Here is a 24697-nt window from a genome sequence, read left to right as displayed (position 1 = left end):
GTTGCAAGAAATGCATGTGATTCACTTGTCTCTGTGGTGTAGGATGGAAAGAACTGAATGCATGTCTCAACTCTAATACAAACCTTGGGTGCATTTCAAGATCCAGTAGTTTCCTGGCCCAGAACACATAAAACACTCAAAATCACAAACACAAGAGACAATTAGCATTTGTCACAAAAACATTCACAGATTTTGGAAATCACAATTTTCCCATTATGGCTACATGCTCTGTAACATCTCAGTCCAGAACAGTCAGCTACTTCTTGTACAGAATTCTTATTAGTTTTTATATAAAAACCTATCTTCAGAGCACTGAATTTCTTTCTTGACCTAAGCCAGGGAGCAGATGAGTAGAAAACTTGAATTTCAAGAATGAAATTGCCAGAAATCCTCTTGGCACTTATCCGGCCCTGATCTTCCCTGTGACACTACAAACATTAAATTCTTGAAATTATAAATTGATATTACCTCCGAGATACAATGAGAACTGCCTTCCAAACCACGGTTCACTTCAAAATGACATCTAACCATCTTCCATCAAACACACAGGCATCAAAATAGCACTTTACCCTTTTTGGATCACATACACACAATACAGCAAGAACAACCACATATATTCAGGCAGTAAAAAATTATTGTAGCCACAGAGTAGGGTAACAGAAAATAATCATGCATTTCTGGAAGACAGATGTTTCTGGATGACAGATGTTCAGCACTATCACAAGACATATCTCATGAGTCTCATCAGCCGTCTGTATCTCATGAGTGTCAACTATAACTACTTTGCATTTGAAGGGTTTACTGAAAACAGTAACTTATTATGCCAGTAAGACTTAATAATGCAAATTTGTATTTGTACAGTGCAACTAGTTCTAACAAGACCACGTATCTGCATTAATACTTACCTGAAGGTCATCAGTATGTTTGCGTAAGCTTTTTGCAGAGTCACTTTGAACATCTGCTCTTAGTAAGCAGTTGGTGTTTTCTATCCACTCTTTCACATTCTTCGTGAGTTCATCATATTCTTCCATCTTGTTGGCAGCCTAGGAAATGACAGGATTTTACAAAAAGGTACAAATGCATTTATAGTATAAGGTAAATGCATCCACAGACAAGATTAAAAGAAAATGTGATGCATTTTCATCAGCCAGTTAAAATCATATGGCAAAATAAAGATTGTAATTTTTCTGAAACAGTTCCATGATTTCAAGCTATCTCCTCTAGTCAAAAGAAATTTTGGGGCTTATGTGCTTAGATTTCATGGGGGCATTATTGTGATTTATATGGCAATGTGACTTTTAATAGACAGCCCATTAGCAGAGTTACAGAGAACGATCTTACCACTCATCCAGGGGCATGAATACCCCATGCTAACCCCTGCCAACCATGGTGCAGAGCCCAGTCCTTCAGGGCAACAGCTGGAGGTGGTGTTTGCCACCCCAGAAACTTTTAGCTATAATAAGACAATGCACCTACAGAAAGTTTTTGACTCTTTACTCATCTGACAGACCTAAATGATGTTTTATGCAAAGCCTTCATTATTTTTCATAAGATGTGATTTTTTTAAAACTTCTACATTTTCATCTACCTTGTTTAAAATGGCAGTTCTGCGCTCAGCGAGTCTCGAGACCTGTTGGTACTGCTGAAGGGGGGTCATTAAGATATCCATCAACTCCTGTGCGTGGCAGGAATCCCGCTCTACTATATCATGCACTTCTGCATCCAGCTCATTGAGTTTGTAATGCCAAAGGTCCAGCATATCCCAGATTTGCTGCGCGTGGAATGAGGGGAAATGAAATATAAGATCAGGCTCAAACACAACAGCAGAACTGTTTGGTCTTCATGGAGGCATGTGGAATTGTAAAGATTTCAGAACTGATACAGCAAGAACAGAACACTCTGCATCTGCCAGTGTGATTCACAGCTGAAAAAATCATGTATTTTCCTGTGAGAAAGAATTGGTAAATATTCACCAACTCAATGCTTCCTTGTAGTTCTCCTTTTACAGACATAAAATGAATGGAGGTCCATTTTATGCTCCTGCTAAACCAGGCTCTGTAGAAACAACCAAAAATCTTTTAACACCCACAAAAATCCTTTGGCAAGATTACCTTCTGAACTTCTTTGGCTTTTGCAACGTTTTCACTCTTCTGTTGTAACATCTTTTCAATAGCTTGGAGGCCGTTGTTAATATTTTCTGCTTTGTTTTTCAGCACATACTGAGGAGAGCTCTGCAAGGTTTCAAAGCTAACCTGTCAAGAGTAAAGAGAAAATGACAGGGGAGATTACAAAGACCTGCTTGCTTCTGTGCACCACCTCACCAAAAATATTCAAATTCTTTTTTATGTTTCCCTTGATGAACCCCTTAAGAGCACAGGAACAGAATTACATTTGCAGGGAGAAGCATTAACATGAGTTCAATGTTTACATGTTGTTCAATAATTTCCTCTCACTTCAAAATGACTGGTTAAGAAAGGCAATCCATGAAGAAATAAAATTATAACATGCTGCAGCTCCCTGGGTGTTTCACTCAGCTGCCACTGTTCTAACCTGTAACAGAGGCAAACCACGTTGCATTGGGGAAAGTAACATTTTGATTTGTGCTCTAAGAAACCTAGGACGACACCTTTATGTCTCAGCTGATGGTTATTACTTCATGTACAAAATAAGGGAATATGGAAGTGCATCAATATACAGTGATTCTTCCAAATATAAATGTAGAGATGTATTATTAAAATAAAAAAGCTCTGAACCCCATAAAGTATGTTGGAACTTAATTTTATCCTGCTTAACTCCACAGAAATGAAAAATATGTCCACGGCAGGGCCTGGTTTTCTATGTGAAGAGAAAAAACTCTCAAGTAAGCTATAGCTGAGCAAATGTCTGAGCGCAGAACCAAGTGACACAGTAAGGTACCAGGTTACTATGGACCAAACGAAGTGCAGGCAGTAAGAAAGTCCTTCCTCTTAGCCCTAAAAGACAGCTTTTCTTAATAAAATCTGCTAGTTGTTGGGATCGGCCAAGCACATGGAAACTGCTAAATCATGGTAAATTGTGAGCTTCAGCCCTAGGATTTACAGGGCACATGCACTTTGGAGAGCTTTATGCTACACTGATGCAAAAGATTTCTAGTTTAGCAGTTATTTGGGTTTGAAGCTCCTTATACTGAAGTCTATGTGGAAGACTAATTCAGATCATAATTTAGTTAATGAATAATTTATCTGGTTTTATTTCTTTATTTTATTATTTGTAGATTCCAACATATCGTGTCAGACCAATACACTAGTGCACTGGCATTGATAAAATTGCACTAATCAAAATAAATACATGGCGAAAAGAAATACCATGCTCCACTCAAACACTTACGCTTGTACAAAGAACTATGAAGTCCAGTCTCTACTTAGTCCCTAAGACTCCTTGGAAAAAAGGAACTCTGAGTGTAATCACTAAAAACTTGACCATTGCTACTATTCTAGAATACACTAAACATGAAAAATTACTGATGTTTGTAATGCTACTTTCCAAAAACAGAAGTGGATCGTGTATGAATGATGTGATGCAGTTGGAAATGAGAAAGCAGACAAAGCGCTGACTTCCTATCTTTCCTCAGAAAAAAAGCTGTATATACCAACGTTCTGGTCATTGGTAGGGTAGGATTTTAATTTCAAGACTTCCTACATGAAAAAATTATTACATGTTTCACATGAAATGCATGGCATCAAAAGTACAATTTATTTTCATTTTTAGGTTAGCAGATTTAGAAGAAAGCATAATTCCCTCAAAATATGAAAAGTTAATTCAATTTAACATATGCTGGTCCCTCCTACTATGTAACTAAACTGATCTCCTAAGTGCATTTAAAAAAAAAAATCCAAGGTAGTTTATATTGTTTTCCAGTACCTAAATGTGAAAAGCAAATGTTATCCAGTTTCCAGGATCATTTATCTCACTCCAATATAATGTGTGTATTGGGATAATGTTTTATCTCAGTAAAAGAACAGTGAACAAAAACTCCACCTAAGCATAAATACTGTTTTACTTCTCTTCTCCTTCTCTCTCCTACCTTGTTGTTGGTTCTAAAAAATGATGCCATTTTGAAACAGGAACTAGAAAGTTAACCAAATTAAAACTATTAAGTTGTAATGAGTATATTTCTAAATATTTAATGAAACATAAAATGAATGAATAATCTGATACACACTAACAAGTAACTGAATTTCAAAATCGCTTCATTAAACTTAAAAGTTTTATCAGCTTTACTGAGATTTAGCCTTTAAAATTAGCATTAACCATTATTATTTCTGAAATAAGATAAAGGAAAGATTTTTTTTCTTTTTAAAAGTAACACAAATGAAAAAAAAGATAACAATTATACCATGCTAAAGCCTGACCCCAAGCTTACAGTATTACGCCATTCTCCTCTAAATTTGCTTTCAGTTAACTGTTTATACACACTTTAGATAGAAAACACTGCAAAAAGCCAAGCCAACATAATTTAGTTCTTTAAATTCCCTATTTGCTTTTAAGGGAATGCAACCATCTCCCAAAGGGTGGTATAAAGAACCATGCTGTGATAATCTACCATTTGTGTAAATTAGATAAAAAAAAAACCCAGCTTCAAAGTCCTCCTTTAGCTCAGTTTTAAAAATATATTCTCAGTTCAACAACACAAACTTCCCGATCACCTTTTACTACTAGTTCAGACTAAGAATCAGACTGGACAGAAGGCAAGATCCATATAATATCCTAGACTTTATCGCCAGTGGTTCTGCTATGTCCTCTATTAAAGAAAAACAGTATATTCACACCACTTATTATTAGGTTATTCTAAACAGAGACAGTTAACATGAGGAATCTTTCCTCAGGCGTTTGTTTTCAGTGAGAGGAAAATGCAAATGAAAATAATAAATGTTTCAAGTTGAAATTTATAGTTATGACATTGATCACATCTTGCTGTAGTTAGTTACACATTACAAAAAGGTAAATATGAAAATTACATCAACAGTTACCTTTTCTTCTAGGTCTTCCAATACTTTCTTGCAGTCCTCCAACTGTGTTTCAATCTCTGCAGGAACTAATGTATGCATTTCAGAATACTTATTATGAAGTTTCTCCTTTATATCCTTCAGAGTTTGACTTCCTTTATCAATCACAGCCTGAGCCTCCTACAAAATTAAGAATAACTTCAGTGGTTTTACCAGCTTTTACAGAGAGAATGTGCATTTGCGTATGCGTACATATGTATACATCCACATACATATGTATAATGTTTTATATTTCCTACCATGATTATGGTTTGGAAAAGTTGCTTTTGTGGTACCAAACCCGACTGACTACCTCTGCAAGCAGATTAACCTTGAGAAATACTCACTCATTCAATCAAATGATGCTTTTTCCATCTGTAAGAATTAAACTTGACACTACTCGACTTCAGACAACTGACATACTGATGTTTATTGACAGGTACAGCAATGCAACCACTTGAAGTGGTCCTGTGATTAAATCTTAACCTTTGTGCTCTCTCTTTTCCTAGAAGTGCATTTGCTCTTTGGAAGGCGTTTAATAGCCAACTTTCATTCCTTCATTATTATAAACAACACAAAGACCACAAAAAGCAGCAGGTTTCAAGCTGAAGTGTCTGCTTTCAGGCAATTATGCAGAGCGGCACAGTAGGCTCTTTCAAAACAGTAGTTTCCAGTTCTGCATGAAGAATGTGGCTTTTTATGAGATAAATGAAACTTGAACAACTGTCCCCAGCCTTTAGCCTAGACATGAAATCCTATCCAAGTTCTCTTGCAGAAATAATGGAAAAAATCATTTGTTTTGAAGGTTTTCTAGAATTTCAAGTTGGAAAGTTACATTTGTTTGCTTTAGGGCTCCTTTTCCCAATGCTCAGCTGTCTGAGAAACTCAAGTGTTAACTCAGATTACTGGGGAAAATGACCTAAAGCTCCTTCGTTGAGACATTAAAATTAACATCCCTTTCTTCTTCAATCAGGGGTAATGATAATCCATTAAGTCCTACTCTTCACTTGGGACTCTTTTCCCTTACACAAATACAGTGCACAGAAGAATAACATGAGTCTTGAGACTGATTTATCTCCTGTCATCCCACAACAACTGGTCTGATACTAAAAAACTGAAACCCATGAAACAGCTGTGTGCCTCATTCTACTAGAGAGAGGGCTGGAGGTGTCAAATGTCCCAGTTAAGACTGTGCCAACATTTACAGGAATTTATAGACTCCCTGACTTGAATTTGAAAGAATCAGTTAAAATATTAGTCTCCAAAACAAAGCATGTCTCTGCAAATAGGTTTCTGTACATAAATGCATGGTCGCATTTCACAGAGTTTTTAGGTGGAAAGCAGATGCCTTTTACAAATGTCCCAATTTTCTTCCTAGAGAACTAGATGATATCACTATCCATTTTTATATTCACCTATGCTACTGAGTTAAAACTAACTTTGCCACTCAACTAACCTAGACTTGCGATCTGGAAATGAAACAGGCATTTCCATTCAATAAACACAATGGAGCCCTGAATAACACTATGGATTCTAAAGAAACCAGCTTTTCTTTGAAAGTAGGGATGAAATTGCTCTGCAGATTTTGGCTTACTGGTGTCTGCATTAGGTAAAATTATGGAATTTTTCAAACTTTTCAGCTAAATTGTCTGAAAAGGAACAGTTCCACTGTGACACATTGCTGCGAAGAAATCACTCAATAGGACTGCTGCTAATATTTGCTTGTGCTGACTGCATCAGTAACAGGAACCAGGTCTAAACTCATTTTTAGGAGAGTTTAAGGTGCTCAGAGTAGCACAGTCTGGATATGAGGGAAAAGAGCAAGCATCACATACCTGAAACGATAACATTTCCTCCTGGATACAAAGAACTCAGTAAAAGAGCAGTGCCCAACTCTAAATGCTAATTCTAAATAATTTCAAATAGAAAACCATCCCTTTTAGGCAAATCCACAAGGTTTCACAACAGTAATGCTGGCTCATGGGTTTCCAGGAGTTCCTCAAGGTATAGTTAACTTTTCTCTCCCATTCTAACCCCTAGGAAAATGCTCCCATCTACCACCATGGTCTTTGGCTTCTGTACTTTTCCTAGGCCTTCTCCAGCTTTAAGCATCCCCTTTCTAAAGAAAATAAGTGACTGGGACCCCAAACCAGAAGCAGAACATCCAAGATTGTAAAAGACTGGCACTAATTTGATTTAGAGCAAATTCAAATCCCAGCATAAAAGAGAACACATTCTGAATGTCCCCACACTATAGGAGAGCCATTACCAACCTCCAGTTGTCCTGCCTTTCCAGTAGCATCTTGTAATAACAGAGAAGCAGCATTCTGTAATGCGTTTGTCACAGCACTTAATTCCTCAGCGATCTTGCTCCTCTCTCGAATCTCAGCTTGTACAGAATCCTTATGCTCTTGAATCTTTTCAAACAACCTATGATGGATTTCCAGCAAGAACATATTAAGTGTTAGACTCTACACTAAGTAGGAGTAATCAAATAGCATGCTTAATATAGATATTTTTAAAATACATATTCAGAATCTGTATTTTAACACTAGCTTCTGTAACTAAATCTCTGAGATTCTGTCCTTTATTGTCTCAGTTTCTTCAAAAATGAGTCTTCAGATATTGTGAAACAAAATATGTTTGGTAGACCAAATCAGATCGCGTGCATATTTAAACAGGAAACAGAGTTCAGGTTCTCAGAGTCCTGAAAACACTGGCAGAGCAAAAGACATTCACAAAGACTTCCTGTCAAAAAGCAGGCATGGAGAAGGGCGAGTACAATCGCAAATTTGCAAAAATATTTCAGGCAAATTTTAAACAGTGTCATTCATTTACTAAGGCAAAAGTTGCACTGTTGCAAAAAGTACAAGGATTGGTTTTCGTAAGAGTGGAAGACCCAAACATCTCACTGAAGTCCACAAGAGCTTGAAGCCTCCAAAATCAACTATCATACCTTCTGATTCATTCTACATTTGAATTGCAGCCTACACAAGATACGGCCAAGCTCAGGTCTCTTCCCTAAGTACTACCTCCCAACACCCATGCTGGAGACAGCAAATGGGTTACATGAAGCATCGGTTTGACCCAGCAGGGCATTCTCTATCTTTCCAAGTGCATTACAGCATATATTCTTTAATGTCCAATAAAGTGCTCTGTGCTTAAAAATAGTCCTATGCCATATCTTCAACAGAAATTCACACCACTTACTTTTTACAGCGATCCTGCATTGCCTTTATCTCACACAAGGCGGGAAGGGTAGCTTCTGCCTCAGTATCTTCAGATGTATTCAGGATGTTTCTTATGCGGTGAAGAAGTAAGAGTAAGAGGAGCTGTTGCTGGTTGATGTTTTCCTCAAACGAGTTCACAAAATCTAGTAATTCTACCAGTTCCTCTCTAGTAGCCTTTTCTTTTTCTTTAAGACTTTCGGGCTGTTCTTCCTGAAGCTTATCAAGAATTATGGTTTCTCGTTCCAGCTAAGTAAACAGCATATCAAAGCATGAGATAAAATGCTTTCTTATTCCATCACCTTAGTTTACATTATTCATTTACTCATACACATAAGAATGTACTGGGAATTACACAGCCAAAGAGCTTGAATCTCTGAATTGGGCCAAAACATTTGAGTTTGCTCTAACAAAGCATATAACCAAACACAGAGATGTTCTGGGTTCAAAGAATTACAGCTGTAAATATCCCCATCATTTTTCATTCCAGGTTCGAGAAAGACAGGAAAACTGGCTGATGAGTGAGTGGGAAATGATGTTCTGCCCTGATCTCAGCCTTTCACATGCCATTTTACTGAGGGTTTTGTCCCTGTCACATTCCCCAGAACTCACAGTTTGTTGAGCAGCTCACCTCTTCATTGATGAATTTCCATTCCTGCTTTAGTTCTTCACAGTTAATTTCCAGCCCTTTCGCTGCCTCAAGCAAACCCAGCCAGTTTTCCCACAGCACTGCTACAATCCTGCCCAGTGCCCCGTCCCTTCTCTTGCACAGCCTCATCAGCTCTCCAGAGATCTGTCTCAGCTTCACAAGATCATCTTCAGCTGAGTCAATGTTGGAGACTAAAGTCTTACAGGGAAAACAAACAAGGAAATAAATAAAACAAAACAGTCAGAAGTATTAATGAAACATTCTGTGACATGATCAGGATCCTCTAATAACAAGGCAATCACTTCACTGAGCTGGTTAAATATGATTGTAATGAGAGAAATCGGTTGGCTAAGACAGCAAAGAAAGATGGGTTAAATAAGCCAAGCAAAAAGAAACGCAAGAACAGTGCACCCAGGCAATTGGGTTGTTTTTACTTCTTTCTGGTTATTTGGAAAGGAAGAGAAATGAGCAGGAGTTACAGACATATATAATAACAAGCCTGTAATACAAGTACTAAAAGAGAAGACAGCAAAAAGGCTGATTATAGCAGAGGGCTAGTGTGGAGGCAGCAAGAGTCCTAGGTAGGGAAACTGGATTCTCCAATTTTCACTTCTAAGGAAAACCAACAGCAGTGTCGGAAAACTGATCAGCCCTGGTCCTGCAAAGCATTATGAGGGATCTGAACAGAAACGCAGCAATATCTTAAGCAAAGATAATGTTTGATTTCTACAGCAATAAGATGTACTCAGTTTACATGGCCTATTATAATTCAGCCTTTTTATAGGCATATATATTCTATTTCATAGGCATACATATTTTATAGGCATATATATAGGCATATATATTTATAAGCATATTCTGTGGTTTTAGATATTCATAGATAAAAGATAAAGAATTCCACTTCTTTCTACTATGACATCAGTGTGCATAGCTGCTACATCATAGTTTTGCATGATCTTTTCAAGTTCTACACAGCCTCTTACCTTGCTTTCTTCCAAGTGCTCCAAAGCTTCTTTATAAGATGTTGGTATTTGAGACAAAGACTGTCTAAGCATCTTTTCCAGTTTGTTAAGGTTATCACGCACCTTATCTTTGGTTTCTGTGTAGCTTTTGTGTTTTTCAAAGTACCTGTAGGAAACAATTAGTAAACCAACCAAAATTTGTTGTGGTTGCTCCTGTCTCCAACCATAATGCCAACTAGGATATACAAAAAAATGTTATGTTCAACTAGCAATTAGCATTTGTTATATACTTCACGTCCGATATCTGAGATACTTTTAAGATGCAGGCACAAATGCCCCAGAGGAAAAGACATATAGGCACCTATATCCATGTATCAGCCATGGAGCTGCCCAGAGGAATTGTATGTCTTGATCTAAGTCTCCATCCTTCTCAGTCACTCTCAAAAATTAGTTTCCAGTTTGTATTCTATTTGTTTCTATATTGTGTGGTCTGTAAATTTCTAATTTGTTATTTCTATACTTTATCATCTCTTTTCTATCACCAAAGCCTTTAAATTAATCCAATTGTTTTTATTACAAAAGCAGATTTTAAGGCTAATAGAACCAGAAGGAATGGATCATGAGCAAGCAGTTTTAAAACCCCTTACTTTTTCTCCCAGACTTTTTCTGTACATCTATTTGATGGGCTTACAGTTCTCTTCTGTACCTATATTTGAAGGAAGGAAAACATGGTCTGCATCTTGTTTGGCCTTTACTTTTGCAAGCCGTCAGAACAGCCAATAGAGGACATGAATTAGTGCCCCTCTGAAAACCTGCACCAACATTGAACTAGAGATTGTGGAAATCTGCTTTCTTCTGATTCTGGTACTGTATGACACTCACTTGAGCCCCATACATACATTTTAGAATATACTAAAAATTCCTGCATTTTAAATGACTAGTTGTATGCTTACTGTCTGATAATTTCCATGCCATTACAGTCACAACTGGGACCAACAGAAATATTTACAGTTCCTTCTGCTGAATTTCCTGTTTTTAACAGAGCAGAAGCGACGCTGCATTTATTATCAGTCAAATTTCTAACAATAAGGAATAAAATCTAGGAAGATCTCTTAAACTTACCTTTGTTCATCAGCTTCCTTTCTTTGAGCCTTCTTCCTTAAGGCCAAACTCTTATTGGTTAGTTCTGTTAAAGTGTTTTCCAGACATATGTTGTCTTCTGGTTTCACTAGGCTTTTCAGCTTGGAGTACAGGTTTTCTATGTCAGCCTTGGCAGAGTTGAACTCTTCTTGTTTCCATTGTGGAGTCTGACTGACCTCCTCTGAGCTACAAAGCTCTGCTCTGGCAGACTTGACTTGAACTTCATAGTCCTCAAGGAACTTGGCAGCCCTCTGAACAGCCTCGGTATAAAGCTCATGAGTCTTACATGCCTCCTCCAGAGCACTCTGAAAGCATTAATACAAAGGAACAGTCAAGAAAGACCCCTGTGCTCCTCTGGATCACCAGATGGTCTCTCAGAATTTCACACCTGGTTGTCTTAGAGACCAATGCTCACAGAACTGGCTTGAGAAGACGGAGAAGGACATGTGGCAAATGTACTCAGCTACCTAGATGGTCACAGGGTAGGGTTGTAACTTTGGGACTGATTGCCTTCAAACACAGGAATGGGAGTTATGAAGGAACTTCCAATACTGCAAAAATGCAGAGAGAAGGATGACAGGACAAGAGCCATAAGGTCCGTTATGAACATGGCAGTATACGTCCTGTTCAGACAAGGAAAGCTCATGTCAATGCCATATCCTGCTCCAGGGGATGTCTCCACTATGAATTGCCAAGCTACCTCTTGCTAGACCCTCTTCTCATATGTATTTATAGGAAGAATGATAGGTAACTTTGTCAGCTGAGCTATAAGAATAGAAGGAGGATATAAAGAAATTATAAGCACTACAGTCACAGGCACCTAATCTAATTAGTGAGAAAATACATATGGCCATATGTTATGTTTATTAAATATACTTACAACACGGGCAGCAATGTCCATCTTCAGTTGTATTTCATGATCTTGCAGTGTCTCTAATTTTGTTTCTGTAACAGCAGCAAAAGATTTTTGCCCTTGGTTTTCCTTCTCCTTTATACATTTACTAGCAGAAAACTTTGCTTGCATCATATTCTGAATTGCTTCCCATTGCATCTTTTCATATTGCATTATCTTTATGTCTGTCAGAAGTGGCTGCTGGAGCTTTAATTGAATATGCTTTATGAAGTGGAATATATGTTCTATTTCATCCTTGATATCTTCCTTGTTTACACACTGGAGACCAGAGACCAAGTTTTGAAGAAACTGATTCAATTCCTCAACGTCTTTTTCCAGACTCTCTATTTCTTCCTTCTTAGATTCTTTGAACGGTGTATCAAGAACCTCATTTTTATTTATTTGATTTGCTACCTCCTGGGTTAAGTTCATGATTTGTTGAACTGTCTGAAACAGAATCTGTGCAGATATAAGATTCTCAGCAGGAGAAGAGCCAGGGCTATCTTTTAGGATGTTAGCTTCTTTTCTTACAGTGGATGTCACAGTCTGGATTTCACTTAGCAAAGCCTCAATCTTTTCACATTCCCTAGCAACATTATCAAAGTGTATCGTCTTCTCTTTAATTCTATTTTGAATTTTAAAAAATTTAGTTTGCAATTCATCCAGCTGCAGTGAGTCCCATTTTAGACCTACACATTCAAAGATTTCTTTGTACTTCATTATTTGTGACAAATTGGATTGGAAAGCTAAAAGTTTTTCTTTAAGTGCGTTGCATTTATCCTTCCTTTCCTGCTTGGCACCTAATAACTCATCTTCTTCCAGGTTCATTTCACTGTCCTGTAGATCATTAAGATCTTTCTGCAATGAAGTTATCCCTCCAGAAAACTCTCTGTAAACAGCTATCCCTTTTCCTACTTCATCAAGCTTACTCTGAATTTGCCTCTGTGTCTTCCTTGCTCTGTTCTTCAGACTTCTTAACTGATCAGTCAAAAACAGCCGTTCAGAAAAACTCAGCTCCCCAGCTGTGATCTGACTCTCTTTACAGTGGGATGAGATAAGCCCTTCTATTTCCTGTACATCCTTTAAAATCTCCTCTAAAATGGCCTGTCGATCGATTAATTCTGAGCATGTGCTCGTTTGGTTCATGTCAGGCTTGGCAAGCATCTCAGCATTTCGAAGCTGACAGTGAACTTTTTCTACTTCTGCAAGAAGCCTTTGCCTCTCCTCCAGCTGGAGCTCTAGGTACTGTAGTCTTTGAGCCAATTTCAACACCAGAGCCTTGTAGGAATTCTGCAATGCTTGTAAAAGGAAGGTCATGTCGGAGATCTCCTCTGGCTTCAAGTTGGGAGCAATGTGCTGGAGCCCATAATCCAGTGATGCGATCACAGGCTCTCTGTTTAGAACTTCTGTGTTGATAAGCTGACAACTTCTGATCTGTGATTTAACATTGCTGGGGAAAAGTGCTGCTTTCTGATCGAGGGAGGACAGTGAATCCTTGACCCATGAAATGTTTTCTTTCAGCTTCTTCATCATATCTTCTTTCGCAAGAGCAGGACCAGCAATCTGAATATCCTCGTGAGGAGCTTGTTGTGCTGATAATCCTTCCAATTTGCTCTGCAAATCATGTATAGAGTTCTCTAAAGCTAACTTCTCTTGATCACTCCAAATTCTTTTCATCTGCAGTTCAATCCTTCTTTTTAATAGAGAAAGACTCTGTTTAATATCCTGTAGCTCTGTGGTCCAAAGTACAGGGCATTTGGCTTTTCCTTCACCTGAGGAATATAGCTCTGATTGTAAATGCTGTTGTTGTATCAGTCTCTGAATATCCTGTGCTTTATTCATAAGGAGGTTGTATTCATCGATTTCTGCCACAACTTGATCATGTTTCTTTTGCACTGTTTGTTCCATGTGTTGCCACCATTGCTCCAATTGCCTCATTTGACTTTCAGTTAACACTTTATCCATGCATGTTAAATGCTGAGCTAAACTTTCTTGCTGAGTTTTCAAGTGGTTTAAAACATCTCTTTCTTTCCATAAGGACTCGATGTAAGCCTTAATTTTCTCCAGAAGAACTGTGTTGTTCATAGGACCCCTGCCAAAAATATGAGCAGAATTTAAAAAATCCAAAAAATTTCTCAAAAAACATGGACTAGATACATTTTAAAAAGAGAATTTCACTCTTCAGACAATGACTCACTCGCTTCATTCCCTTAATCACACGTATCAATGTTCTCTCACAAATCTCCTAACAACTGTTGCAGTATCATTATTTCTTGCTTATCTGTACAGCATTAGTTATTCCTATATATTTTGGCAGGAAAGGAGTTACCTAAGGTATCTTCTCTAAAACTGCAATATGTACTAGTATAGAATGTGCCATTTCCTAAATGAAAGTAGCCTCCTTTAAAGTTAAAATAAATAAAATTTTAAAACTCAACAATAGTGTTAAATCAACTCTACGTGAATTAACAGCATTTAATGGTAATTTCTGATTTAAAGTGAAGATAAAACTCAGTTATAAGTAAAATCTCAAAAATTCCCATTCATTCAAGATCAAGTTGGAGGAGTTTATCTACTCATCTTTTATTTCCAGGAGCGTTTTGAAATTGCCACCTAAAATACATTTAGCAGCTAGATTTTACTCAATTTTATTAAACTCTGCTGTAAATTCATATTTTTTTAAAATATTCTAAAGATTTTTAAATTATTGTAATACATTATTGTGACTGGTAGGCTAGTTCCATGTTTTGAAGGCTACTTCACATAAGATACTAAATATTTTGTGTGCATTGGTTACCTCTGAATTGGTACTGTATTTATTGCCACATAATTCTTCCTGTCAAATAAGGTTAACTTTCAGAGTAATGACATATTTTATTCAGGAAAAGAACTAGAATTGTTGAAGCCTTACACAAAAATTAATATTTCACATCTGCCATATTTTTTGAGAAATATTTTAGTATGGCTTTTATACAGGTTTTAGCACAGGAACCATTTCTTTGTTTTGCCTAAAAATTAAAACCAGTAGGTGTTGCTAAAGGATAGCAGAGAAATGCCAGAAATAATTCTGTTTAAGGCTGTTTGAACTTACAAGCCAGTAAGACTTTTGCTACCTAACAATAATGAGATCGATAGAACACTGTATTGTCTAAGCATTACTGAAGTATGGCATGAAATTTGGTCTAGGACTTTATTTGTTCTGCAACCTTTCCCTGATTCTGGCTGGGGTAAGAGTTAATTTTCTTCCTAGGGCTAGGGCTAAACTGAGACCAACCTATTAAGGGAAAGCCTCAACTATACTTACATTTTTATGTTATCTTTTTCTGTTGATAAATTTTTCATTGAGGACTGTGCAGCAGAAAGATTTTTCTGGTACTCATTAATTAAACAGTACTGTTGTTGCTTCAGGGCCTTCACAGCATTTAGTTCTTGAAGTAGCCTGTCCCAGCAGGACACCACAGGCTCTGTGGTTTTCACCTCTGCTTGGTTTGATCCTGTTGCATTAGGAAACGCTTCTTGACTGTGACACTGAGATTTTGCTTTCCATGTTTCCAGTTCAGTTTGTAAACTCTGCAATCAAGCCCAAAACAGAAAGAGGATTAAAAGAGGATCTTAAACACATTCACGTTTCAGCACAAAATACAGTTAAATACTTAGATATCTAAAAACATACATGTGCTCAGTCATATGCAAATGAGCACGCATGCCTGTGCACTTCATGGAAGCACTCCTGCAATCCTAAGTGGAGCTGCTACTGCGCTCTAGAAGAGCAGTACAAAATCCGGTACTTACATGGATATATTTGCATTAAGGCTCGGTGTTTGTTGATTATCTGGTAGATAAACTGACTAATCATGCAGTCAAACCTTAGATAAGACCATATGCAACAATTTTGCCTTGTCCAAGTGAATCATTATTCTGTAAGCGTATCACTACATTAACGATGAGGAATGGCTGTGCAATTTCCATACCTCCAGCTCTTTTAGTTGTTCATTTATGAGCACGATATCCAGTTCAGCCACTTCATTTTTCAACTCATTGACCTTTTGTTCCTCTTCAAAATATTCAGTGTTTACTTGCAGTTCAGGAAACAGTTCCTTCTGGACAACCACTTCTGCACCTGTGTTCTACAACACAAACCAGACATTCCCTGTGATGGCAAAGACTATCACAGCTAACTATTATAACATGGAAAGAAGTTGTACTATTTAACAATTTAATGTAAAACTCTAAATATACAATGAAGACTGATTACGGCGCCTCTGAAAGGCAGTATTGGTCTTCTGAAAAGATACACTGAAAAATAGGATGTGGATAAAGTTCAAAACTACCATGGACAGACATAAAGCAGAACTTGTTTCTGACGCAATAACAATGTCCCTTCTTTTACAACAGAACTTCAGATGAAACCCATGTGGAAACAAAAATTCAGCGATTGACTAATGCAGCCTGAAATAACAGAACGCAAATTACCTCCTGTACAGAAACCAGGAAATTTGATTCCAGATCATCGTTCTCAGCTGCTGCAGATTTCATGACTTGACTTTCCTGGCACACCCTTGGTTGAACCTGCTCCACATTTTCTCTGTATAACTGATTCTTGACATCACTGGATTTCTCCTTTTGGTGTAAGAAAAATAAAAGAAACTAGTAACCAAAAAGCCCTGAACAACCTGTTGAGTAATAATTAGTGCTTTAGATGATGAAGTTAAGGAGCTCGTAATTACAGGTAACAAGGAAAACCACAGTTACATCTCATTATTTATTGTGGGCAAGGTTATGACAAAGGAAACCATTTATTATAGAAGAAACAGTGCTATAATTTTGCCATAAAGTCTTTGAAAAATTGCTGATTGCAAGTGTTCTTCCCCTGACCTAAGTTGTTCATGTTTCGTTATTCTATGCATGGATCTGGAACTGTGTACCCCCAGACGCACTTTTGAATACATTTAAAATGTTTAGCTTTTTCCTGAGGTTCAAATCTGGTACGTGTACTGTAGACAGAGGGTCTGTGGTTAGATGCCCAGTCAACTACCAGGTGCGATATTCCCATTGGTAGCCCGGGGATTTGCTCTATGTACATGCTGAAGTATTTGCTGACTGCAAGTTCCGCCTGAGTTTATTTATCATCTGGGGACAGATGAAAGAAAACAGTCACCTACCGTCCTCTTTCCCCACTCATTATAGCTCCAGCTCCTTAACACTGCTCTAGTTTGTCAAAATTCCCCTTGTACCAGGCTGCACCAACAACATTTCAAATGCAGCCTCATACATTCAAAATAAATATGTAAATGAGAAATCTAAATAAATGAAAGAGTCTCAAGCAAAATAACAACAGTCAAGCAAAATGGTAAGAAGACTTCACAACGCGTCCAGGTGAACTGGAAAGCAACATCCTCAGCAAACTACACTTGGCAGTCAGTCCATAGTAATGAAAAAAAAAAAAAAAAAGATCCCTCCACACTAATTTGAAATGTACAGTAAAAGATTCAGAGACTTAATGCATACTAAGTATACAGCACATCAGACAAAAATAGCTCAATATACCTTGAGGGGTTTATTATTTTTTTATTAGCAGTATCATCCCCGCCACAACTAAACTGTGTACATATACCCTCAAATTCAATCACTCTACTAGTGTAATCTCACGTCCAGTTACCTCTGTTGGAGGTTCCTTTCTTGTTTCATCACCTTCAATACCAACACCATCCTGATGCCTTTCCAGTTCTGCTTTACCACTGTGAACCACATTGTCTAGAATGTCCTCTTGGATCCTATCACGTTCGTCCATACCTAGACTCTCTTTATCAGTCTCCCCCTGATTAGAAAAATACAAAATGTTTAAATCTAGGAAAAGTCACGGTTCAAAATCTAAGTTTACTAAGGCACATCACGCTCCACAAGCTGCCTACTCTATCTTTAGCTTAGCTTAGTGAATGAAGGAAAAGACTGAGGTGAGCAAAACCCAGAGTCTATTTGAAATGCTTGCTTCAGATCAGTTTACCATATCGAGACCTTAATCCCTATAACACAGTTTCATGACAAATCAAGCAGGAGTGACTGCTCATGTGATTTTTAATAATGTCATAGAAGTATCTGCCTAAACACATTTGGCAACTCTTAACTATTGATCTTGCTCCTTCTCCAGTACAGATGGTTTCCGCTATTATATTTTGATGGTCATCTCTCCCAGCTACTGTTATCACTCACTGGTGTGGGTCAACGAAGGAGTTCTCCAAATCATTCCCTCAGCTTTGCACATGTGAAATCATTTTACAGTACGAATGTTTTATGGTTCCCTAAAGATCGGCAGTTCCAGATTAGTGGCCTCTCATTACCCACCTTGTGCACACAGGTGACAATACCTGCTGAAATCACAGGTATGTTACAAGTAAAAATTTTAAGAAATTACAGATTCAATTCTAGTGAACAGACACGCACACACACACTGACATGTATTAGAACACAGTTGTCAGACACCTGAACAGTCTCCCCCACTGTGTCTTTGCTTTGATGGGTATCCTGCAATGGGCTGTCCAACAACACACTGCTCTCCTCCAGAAGTGGGTTGTTTTGCTTCTCTTTCTCTGACATATTTCCATTTACATCTTGACCCTAAGAGAGATTATACAAAAGAAAATCGGCTTGTGTGACCATAAACATTATATTCAAACATTAAATCTCTGAATGGCAAAAATTATTACCTGCAAAACCAAACAGGACAAATACCGAGCTGCAATTCTAACCAAATTTTACTGGTTTTAATGAAGTTCTCTTAAGTTCTTTGGCGGAGGTGTATGTGCAATTCTCTCATGTATACACACAAAAATACATTCCCTTCGTGGCCTGACCAAGGATAGCTGCTCTAACTACGTGGAAGAGAAAGCTATACACACGTTGTGTTTAAATGGAAACCTGCAGTTTTGAATAGACATTACTGGCTTGTTACAGACTTTTCATAATAAGTTAAGACAGTTCTTCACATCATCGATTTATACACATATATTTACAGAAGGCTTAATTTCCATGAAAGGATGCAATAAAGAAAAGGCATTTGAGAGACAGAAATCTTTCCACTATCATGACTGTCAACAAATATACTCACATTATGCATTCCCAAAGGCTCCTTTAACTCCACTGCTGCAGGGCTCTCTTCTGCAGCAACAGGAGTATCAGAAGTGATCTGTCGCTCTTTCTTTAGTGTTTTATCTGCCTTATCTTCCATTTGTATTTCATTACCAAACACATCTTTCAACTCAAGAGCTTCACTGGAATTATTTTCCTCCTTTTGCTTGAGATTTTCAAGTCTTTCTTCCACACTCCTGTGTACACACTGAAGTGTTTCAATCTCATCCTTAATAAACTTCTGTCCCGATGAAGAGGTGTTTTGTTTAATAGTTTCTGCTAAGATCAAGGTCTTGTTTAACGTGTCTTTGCATTGACTAAGAGATGCCTGGTGTTCCTTTAAACAAGAAGAAAACATTTTATTGAAAAACATCTTCATTCGGTATACTTAATGCTGTGATCTAAAGGAAATCAATAAAATCATAAGTATTTGTTGTGAACAAGAAACTATGCTGAAAAGTACACGCGGACCTACTTGTCACAGAAAGTCAAATACCAATCCACTAACTTTAGTTAGTCATTTTTACAAACAAAGAACACCTGAAGCCATCAGCATTCTGACAACAATAAAATAATCGGTATGTCCCAAATAGACAAATCTTTCCCTTTCCTATTCCTTTTTACTTATTAGAAATACAGAAAACTCTGGAGGAAGGGGAATCACAGTGATCCGTATCTGAGCTATGGTTTCAGCTTTCAGTAGCTCTCTACGCTCTCAGCTACAAGTCCATTCTACCAAAGTATGAAAGAATGTCTATTTACACATGAAGAATACTTCTTAGCATTGAACTTGACTCGCTGACATTTTCCTAAGGTTTCCACTCTGGCTAATTTAAAGACATTTACCAACACCAAATTTCCTGATCTCCTTCCCCATTGTGCCCAGACAGTGGAAAAAAAAAAACCCAGCCAAACTGAAGAAGCCTGTGTGCTTGAGCTAGGACAATTCTACCTTCAGTTCAGCTGGCAGTAAAGGTTCACTCAGTTCATTAAAAATGGTTTTAGGCCTACAATTATCTTGATAAAAGGAACACCACATATACTTCCTATTTTCGAAAAGTTTCTTAGTTTTTCAGCTTGACACCATTAGCAGTTCTCCTTTATAAATGTGATAGTTTCAACAAGTCCCTAGGGCACGGACCCAGTTTGTCTATAATGCAAAACCTTCAGCATACCTGTGATTTCAACAGCTTTTGTTCGGCTGACAGTTGTTTCATTGCTGGACCTTCACAATCAGCCATCTTCTCAGAAAGAGTTTTCAGCTCAGTGCTCAGGCCTGTTACCATATCCTGAAACTCCTGGTGCTCTTGAACATGACCTTCTAATGTCTGCACTGTGCTCTAGAAACCAAGAAGTTTCTATTACTAGCACACCACTAGCTCAAACAACTATAACACATCCACAGACTGTCACGCCTTTTCCTGGACCTCAGCAGCACAAAAAAAATAAATGTGTTTAATTCCCAAAAAATATTCAGCTAACGACATGAGGACAGAGAGTATCTTGCCCTCTCCCAAGCACATCGTGGACTCCACCATGAACAAAATCTTCATTAGTTGCAGGAATGAGAAGAGTTTCCCTTTCATAAGAACATACTTCTAAAAGGGACGTTTGCTATTCAAAATGGATGAAAGATTAGATGCAGAATGACACAGTGTTCAAAAGCAATTTGCACTAAACTGGGTGGAAGTAATAACAAACTAGACTCTGGAAAACCCATTCACCCTTGCAAAAAGGGAAAAAAATAAACCTACTATGGCTTAGAGATTATAGGGACAAATGCTTCATATTATACCTGTTTGTACAGGTATAAAATGTTATTCTTAACACTTCCCTTGGTCTCATATGTTTAAAAATTTATCCATCTGCAAAGCACAAGCAGTAAAAAATGTGGGCTTCTGGTGCTCTTTTTCCAACAGTAAGAAAGAAAGAGAAGAATTCCCTGCCTTTCTACAGATGAACTTTCACCACTAAGATTCACACATAAACTTGCAAGCTGAATGTCACTACAGGCAAACAGAGAACAGCAATCAACAAACATTAGTAATCTCACAAGGAAAAACAGTGAGGTTCCAACCTGTAGCTGGCTGAGCAGGTTTTCATGTTGGTGCTTTAATTCCAACCATTCCGCATCTGTGAAGCAGGGATCCCCCGTGTGGCCCTGCAGATGATCCTCCTGGCTTTTCAATTCATTAAATCGTGAAGTTAAGTCTTCTGCTTTCTGTAGGAGGTCAGCATAGTTTGCCAGCTGAGCTTGCTTCTCCTGCAAACTAGGCTGAAGGGCAAACCCTATCTCCTGTTGTTGTTTCTCCAGTTCAGCTAGAGCCAGTCTCAGATGTGCTTTGTTTTGCTCATACTGCTCCCTGTTGAACTTGGGTTGCTCTTGAGGGCTAAGAAGAAATATTGTGTTCAGTAGTAGCAAAATTTTTTTATTCATTACCCAGAAAATGTCAAACTGTAAACAAGTCATCCATTAGAATAAACTTAAACACACTGAATATTTCTCTTCAGGTTTTAAATTATTGATCAGCTTCAGACTGGAATTTTCAAGGTGATGAAAATAAATACATTGAAGTTACTGCTGCTAAATTGGACTTAAGTGCAGGACAAGTGACTAATTCTCTTAAACCTTAACCAACCTACAGACTCACAGTTTCTAGCACCTGAGATGTGATGCTCGTGCTCTGTATTTTTTTGCTTCTCTTTACAGCAGTTCTGTCTACAAACCACGATGCAGCTATGAATCTATTTTCCTTGACAACTTCTTTATAAGCACGCACACTGATCTGCTGCAGGTGGACAGGTTGCATTGATCCAAAGGAAATATGCAACTATGATCACTGACACAAAAGTAACATTTGTACCTTCATATCTAGAGATGAAGCTCAGATATTTTCCAGATGGAACTTAAATGTCAACATTTGAAAATACGATCCCACACAAACAAGTCCAAATAAATAAAGCCTGGTTATAATTCTGTAAAGTACAGCAGGATAAATGAGGACAAAAGCAAAGCTTAAGTGCTTGGGGTTTTCCCTTCAAGATTCGTATTTTTTGGCAAATGACAAATAAAGCACCGTCTTACATACATTAAGCGCTCCTGCCTCAAGTTCCCTATTCCAGCTCAACACTGTTGCTCTTACTGCTGTTACCTATTCACAGGCCTGATCCTGCAAGTCCTGAGCGTCTCTTTGGATGTGCCGAGCACCCCACCTCCTGAATTCAATGTACTGTGAAGAAGGTGCTCTGCATTCTGCTGTGTTGGAGCCAATATAGCCAATGCTCTATCTTTCTGAACGCCCCTTGTATTGCTTGTACTGAGTGCTCAGTAACAGAGAATAAAACCGAACATTCTCAAAAATGCTCACTTTTAATAAATCATTCCTTAGTCATTTCTTTTAAAGCATACAGCAGGCCTACTCTACTAGCTTCCACTGATCTCAACAGCAGAGTTCCTACTGATTTTACTGAAATTCAGTTCAAGGGCATCACATCAGATAAATATCTTGAAAGTGTCTGCATGTGCAAAATCAGAACTTCAGTTTAAGTTGACAAGACACACCTGGAATCATTTGACATGTTTTAAAGGATCAGTCTGGCTCTCAGACACACTTGCCACAGTGCCAGCAACACTAAAGTGTCTTTGCTGACTTGACAATACCAGCTGCCACATGCAAGAAAGCCTCTCATTGAGTCAGAATAGACCAGGCTTTAAAAACTCTACTTTAAATAAATTCCAGCCTCCTGGATTTACCCTAAACTCTCTTCTGAAGCACTACGAATCTGTGCAAAGCTAGATATCACATCTGCTGGGGGATGATGCACACCGTGCTGTTATATCAAGAGCAGCCTGACTGCACAGCATAATGAAACAAGGGGCAATCAGTGCACATACGTGTATATATTTAAATATATATATATATTTTTAACAAGAGTGGCTGAGCTACTTTAGCATCGAAAGGGAATCTGAGGCGAGCTGGGCAGACTCCATCAGCTGTCCTGCCACTCCCTTTACAAGCCAAACTGTGACCCGCCCCTTTAGGGCACTGCTGAGATACAAGTACTTCTGTAGGTGAAACAAAAGATAAATTCCACATTACCTTTGACATTCAGTGGCTAACTGACAAGCACTTTCCCACTGGTTCTGGAGCTCAGAAATAGTCTGCTGAATCACTGGATTCTTATCTTTCTCATTTCTCATTACAGTTTCTCCTAGAGCTACCATGTTCTGTACTTTGGCCTCTCCTGCATCTTTGAGAGCAGTGATTTCCTGTATTAAACAAGAAGCAGAAGTAGTACACATGAATAAAAGGTATTACCAATTATTTTATTCACTTCTTATACTCTGGCATTCACGACAAGAGAATTCTCTTTCCAATATACCACATAAAGATCATCCAGTTTTAGAAAGTCTGGGATAATGAAGCTGAGATTTATTAATGACTCTTTCCATAACAAAAGCAATATTGTGCTGACAAAAAAAAATTGCTTCAAACCTTGGGGAGAGATATTTGTCACAATACTATTCCTTCTGCAGAATGAAACATGTAAATCCCAGCATTCTCTACTGCTCTCATAAGCAGTCAGAGAGACTCCAAAGATAACACTGGGGCCTGAGAGACCCTTCCAGGCACTGGAGCAGCCCAGCACGAAAACACTGCAGGACATCACAGAAGCCACACGCTTTGCAGAGGTTCTCCAGATGCCCCAGCTACATTACTGACCTCCCTCTCCACCTCTGAAGTAGGCTAGCATAGGAAGGTTCATGGCCACCAGCACCTTACGAGCTTAGTGCTGCTCCACCCAGAGATGCAACAGAGAATCTCACCTTACATATGTAATAAACTGTGCTGAAACAAACAAATAAAGAGACACAAGCCCTCCCCTAAACAGGCCACAAAACCACAGGCAACAAGCAGTGGCGTTATCTTTTAGGAGGTGATGACTTATCAAGCATTCTCTGTACATCCCCCCATCGAGGAGCTGTGAAGTGGAAAAAGAAATACATTTAACAGAATACCTTTATGTGATTAACCCTTTCATCCGGTGGCAATTCACTTTCCTGTGAACTCAGGTTATTAATAGCCTCCTTGAGCCTTTTGATACAGCATGAAACATCCTGGGCAAGTTCTTCAAAATGCTGTCCTTCCACTGGAACTCTCTCAGTATTCCCTACCATTTTACTAAGGTGTGTTATCAGTGTATGGAATCTGCTGATACGATCACTGGCTTCCAAAATAGTTTCATCTTCTGTGAGCCCAGCCTCCCGCAAGGAATTTGCTAGCTGAGCCATGGAGTCAAATGGTTCTCTGAAAAAAACCAAAAAATTAATAAACATCTAATTAATAAACAATCTTTTTTAGAAGACAGTTCTTAGGTAGAGACCAAATAAAATGATACCTTTGCATTAATAATGTCTTATAGAAGTTTTCAAGTTTTGTTTCATCTTTTTTAATTTCTTCTAGTTTTTCTTCCTGAGCAGCAAGCCATTCTTCCAAGGCAGTGCTGCTTTCTTCAAGGCTAAAGGGAGTGTAAATACAGATACAGGCCAAAATGAGAGGCATTACATGACTCTAATCTGCTGAGAGCAGTATTTTGCTGATCAAGTAAGATAGATATCATGCACCTGATCAAGCAGAGTATAAGCTTTATTTTAAGTATCTCAGTTCATGTCGCTG

The 24697-nt window shown here is 38.1% G+C and overlaps 1 protein-coding gene across 1 annotated transcript in view; it reads right to left on the bottom strand.

Moving 5' to 3' along the window:
* Window positions 1-24697, bottom strand: part of SYNE2 (spectrin repeat containing nuclear envelope protein 2) — a 155598-nt gene that overhangs the window by 83861 nt on the left and 47040 nt on the right. Inside the window, exons 38-58 of the mRNA XM_069856738.1 lie at window positions 24420-24539; window positions 24040-24328; window positions 23120-23289; window positions 21097-21409; window positions 20195-20359; window positions 19000-19356; window positions 18375-18509; window positions 17554-17712; window positions 16368-16514; window positions 15866-16021; window positions 15199-15464; window positions 11883-13986; window positions 10985-11307; window positions 9884-10028; window positions 8883-9098; window positions 8235-8500; window positions 7298-7454; window positions 5010-5165; window positions 2112-2252; window positions 1589-1771; window positions 906-1043 (exon numbers count right to left, since the gene is read on the bottom strand). Coding sequence (XP_069712839.1) covers window positions 906-1043; window positions 1589-1771; window positions 2112-2252; window positions 5010-5165; window positions 7298-7454; window positions 8235-8500; window positions 8883-9098; window positions 9884-10028; window positions 10985-11307; window positions 11883-13986; window positions 15199-15464; window positions 15866-16021; window positions 16368-16514; window positions 17554-17712; window positions 18375-18509; window positions 19000-19356; window positions 20195-20359; window positions 21097-21409; window positions 23120-23289; window positions 24040-24328; window positions 24420-24539 — 6106 coding nt within the window. The remainder of the gene's footprint in view (window positions 1-905; window positions 1044-1588; window positions 1772-2111; window positions 2253-5009; window positions 5166-7297; window positions 7455-8234; window positions 8501-8882; window positions 9099-9883; window positions 10029-10984; window positions 11308-11882; window positions 13987-15198; window positions 15465-15865; window positions 16022-16367; window positions 16515-17553; window positions 17713-18374; window positions 18510-18999; window positions 19357-20194; window positions 20360-21096; window positions 21410-23119; window positions 23290-24039; window positions 24329-24419; window positions 24540-24697) is intronic.

Source organism: Phaenicophaeus curvirostris, chromosome 5 (assembly GCF_032191515.1).
Source record: "Phaenicophaeus curvirostris isolate KB17595 chromosome 5, BPBGC_Pcur_1.0, whole genome shotgun sequence".
NCBI classification, from domain to species: domain Eukaryota; kingdom Metazoa; phylum Chordata; class Aves; order Cuculiformes; family Cuculidae; genus Phaenicophaeus; species Phaenicophaeus curvirostris.
Note: the sequence above shows the minus strand (reverse complement) of the source record. Positions and strands in the feature narration are given on the sequence as shown.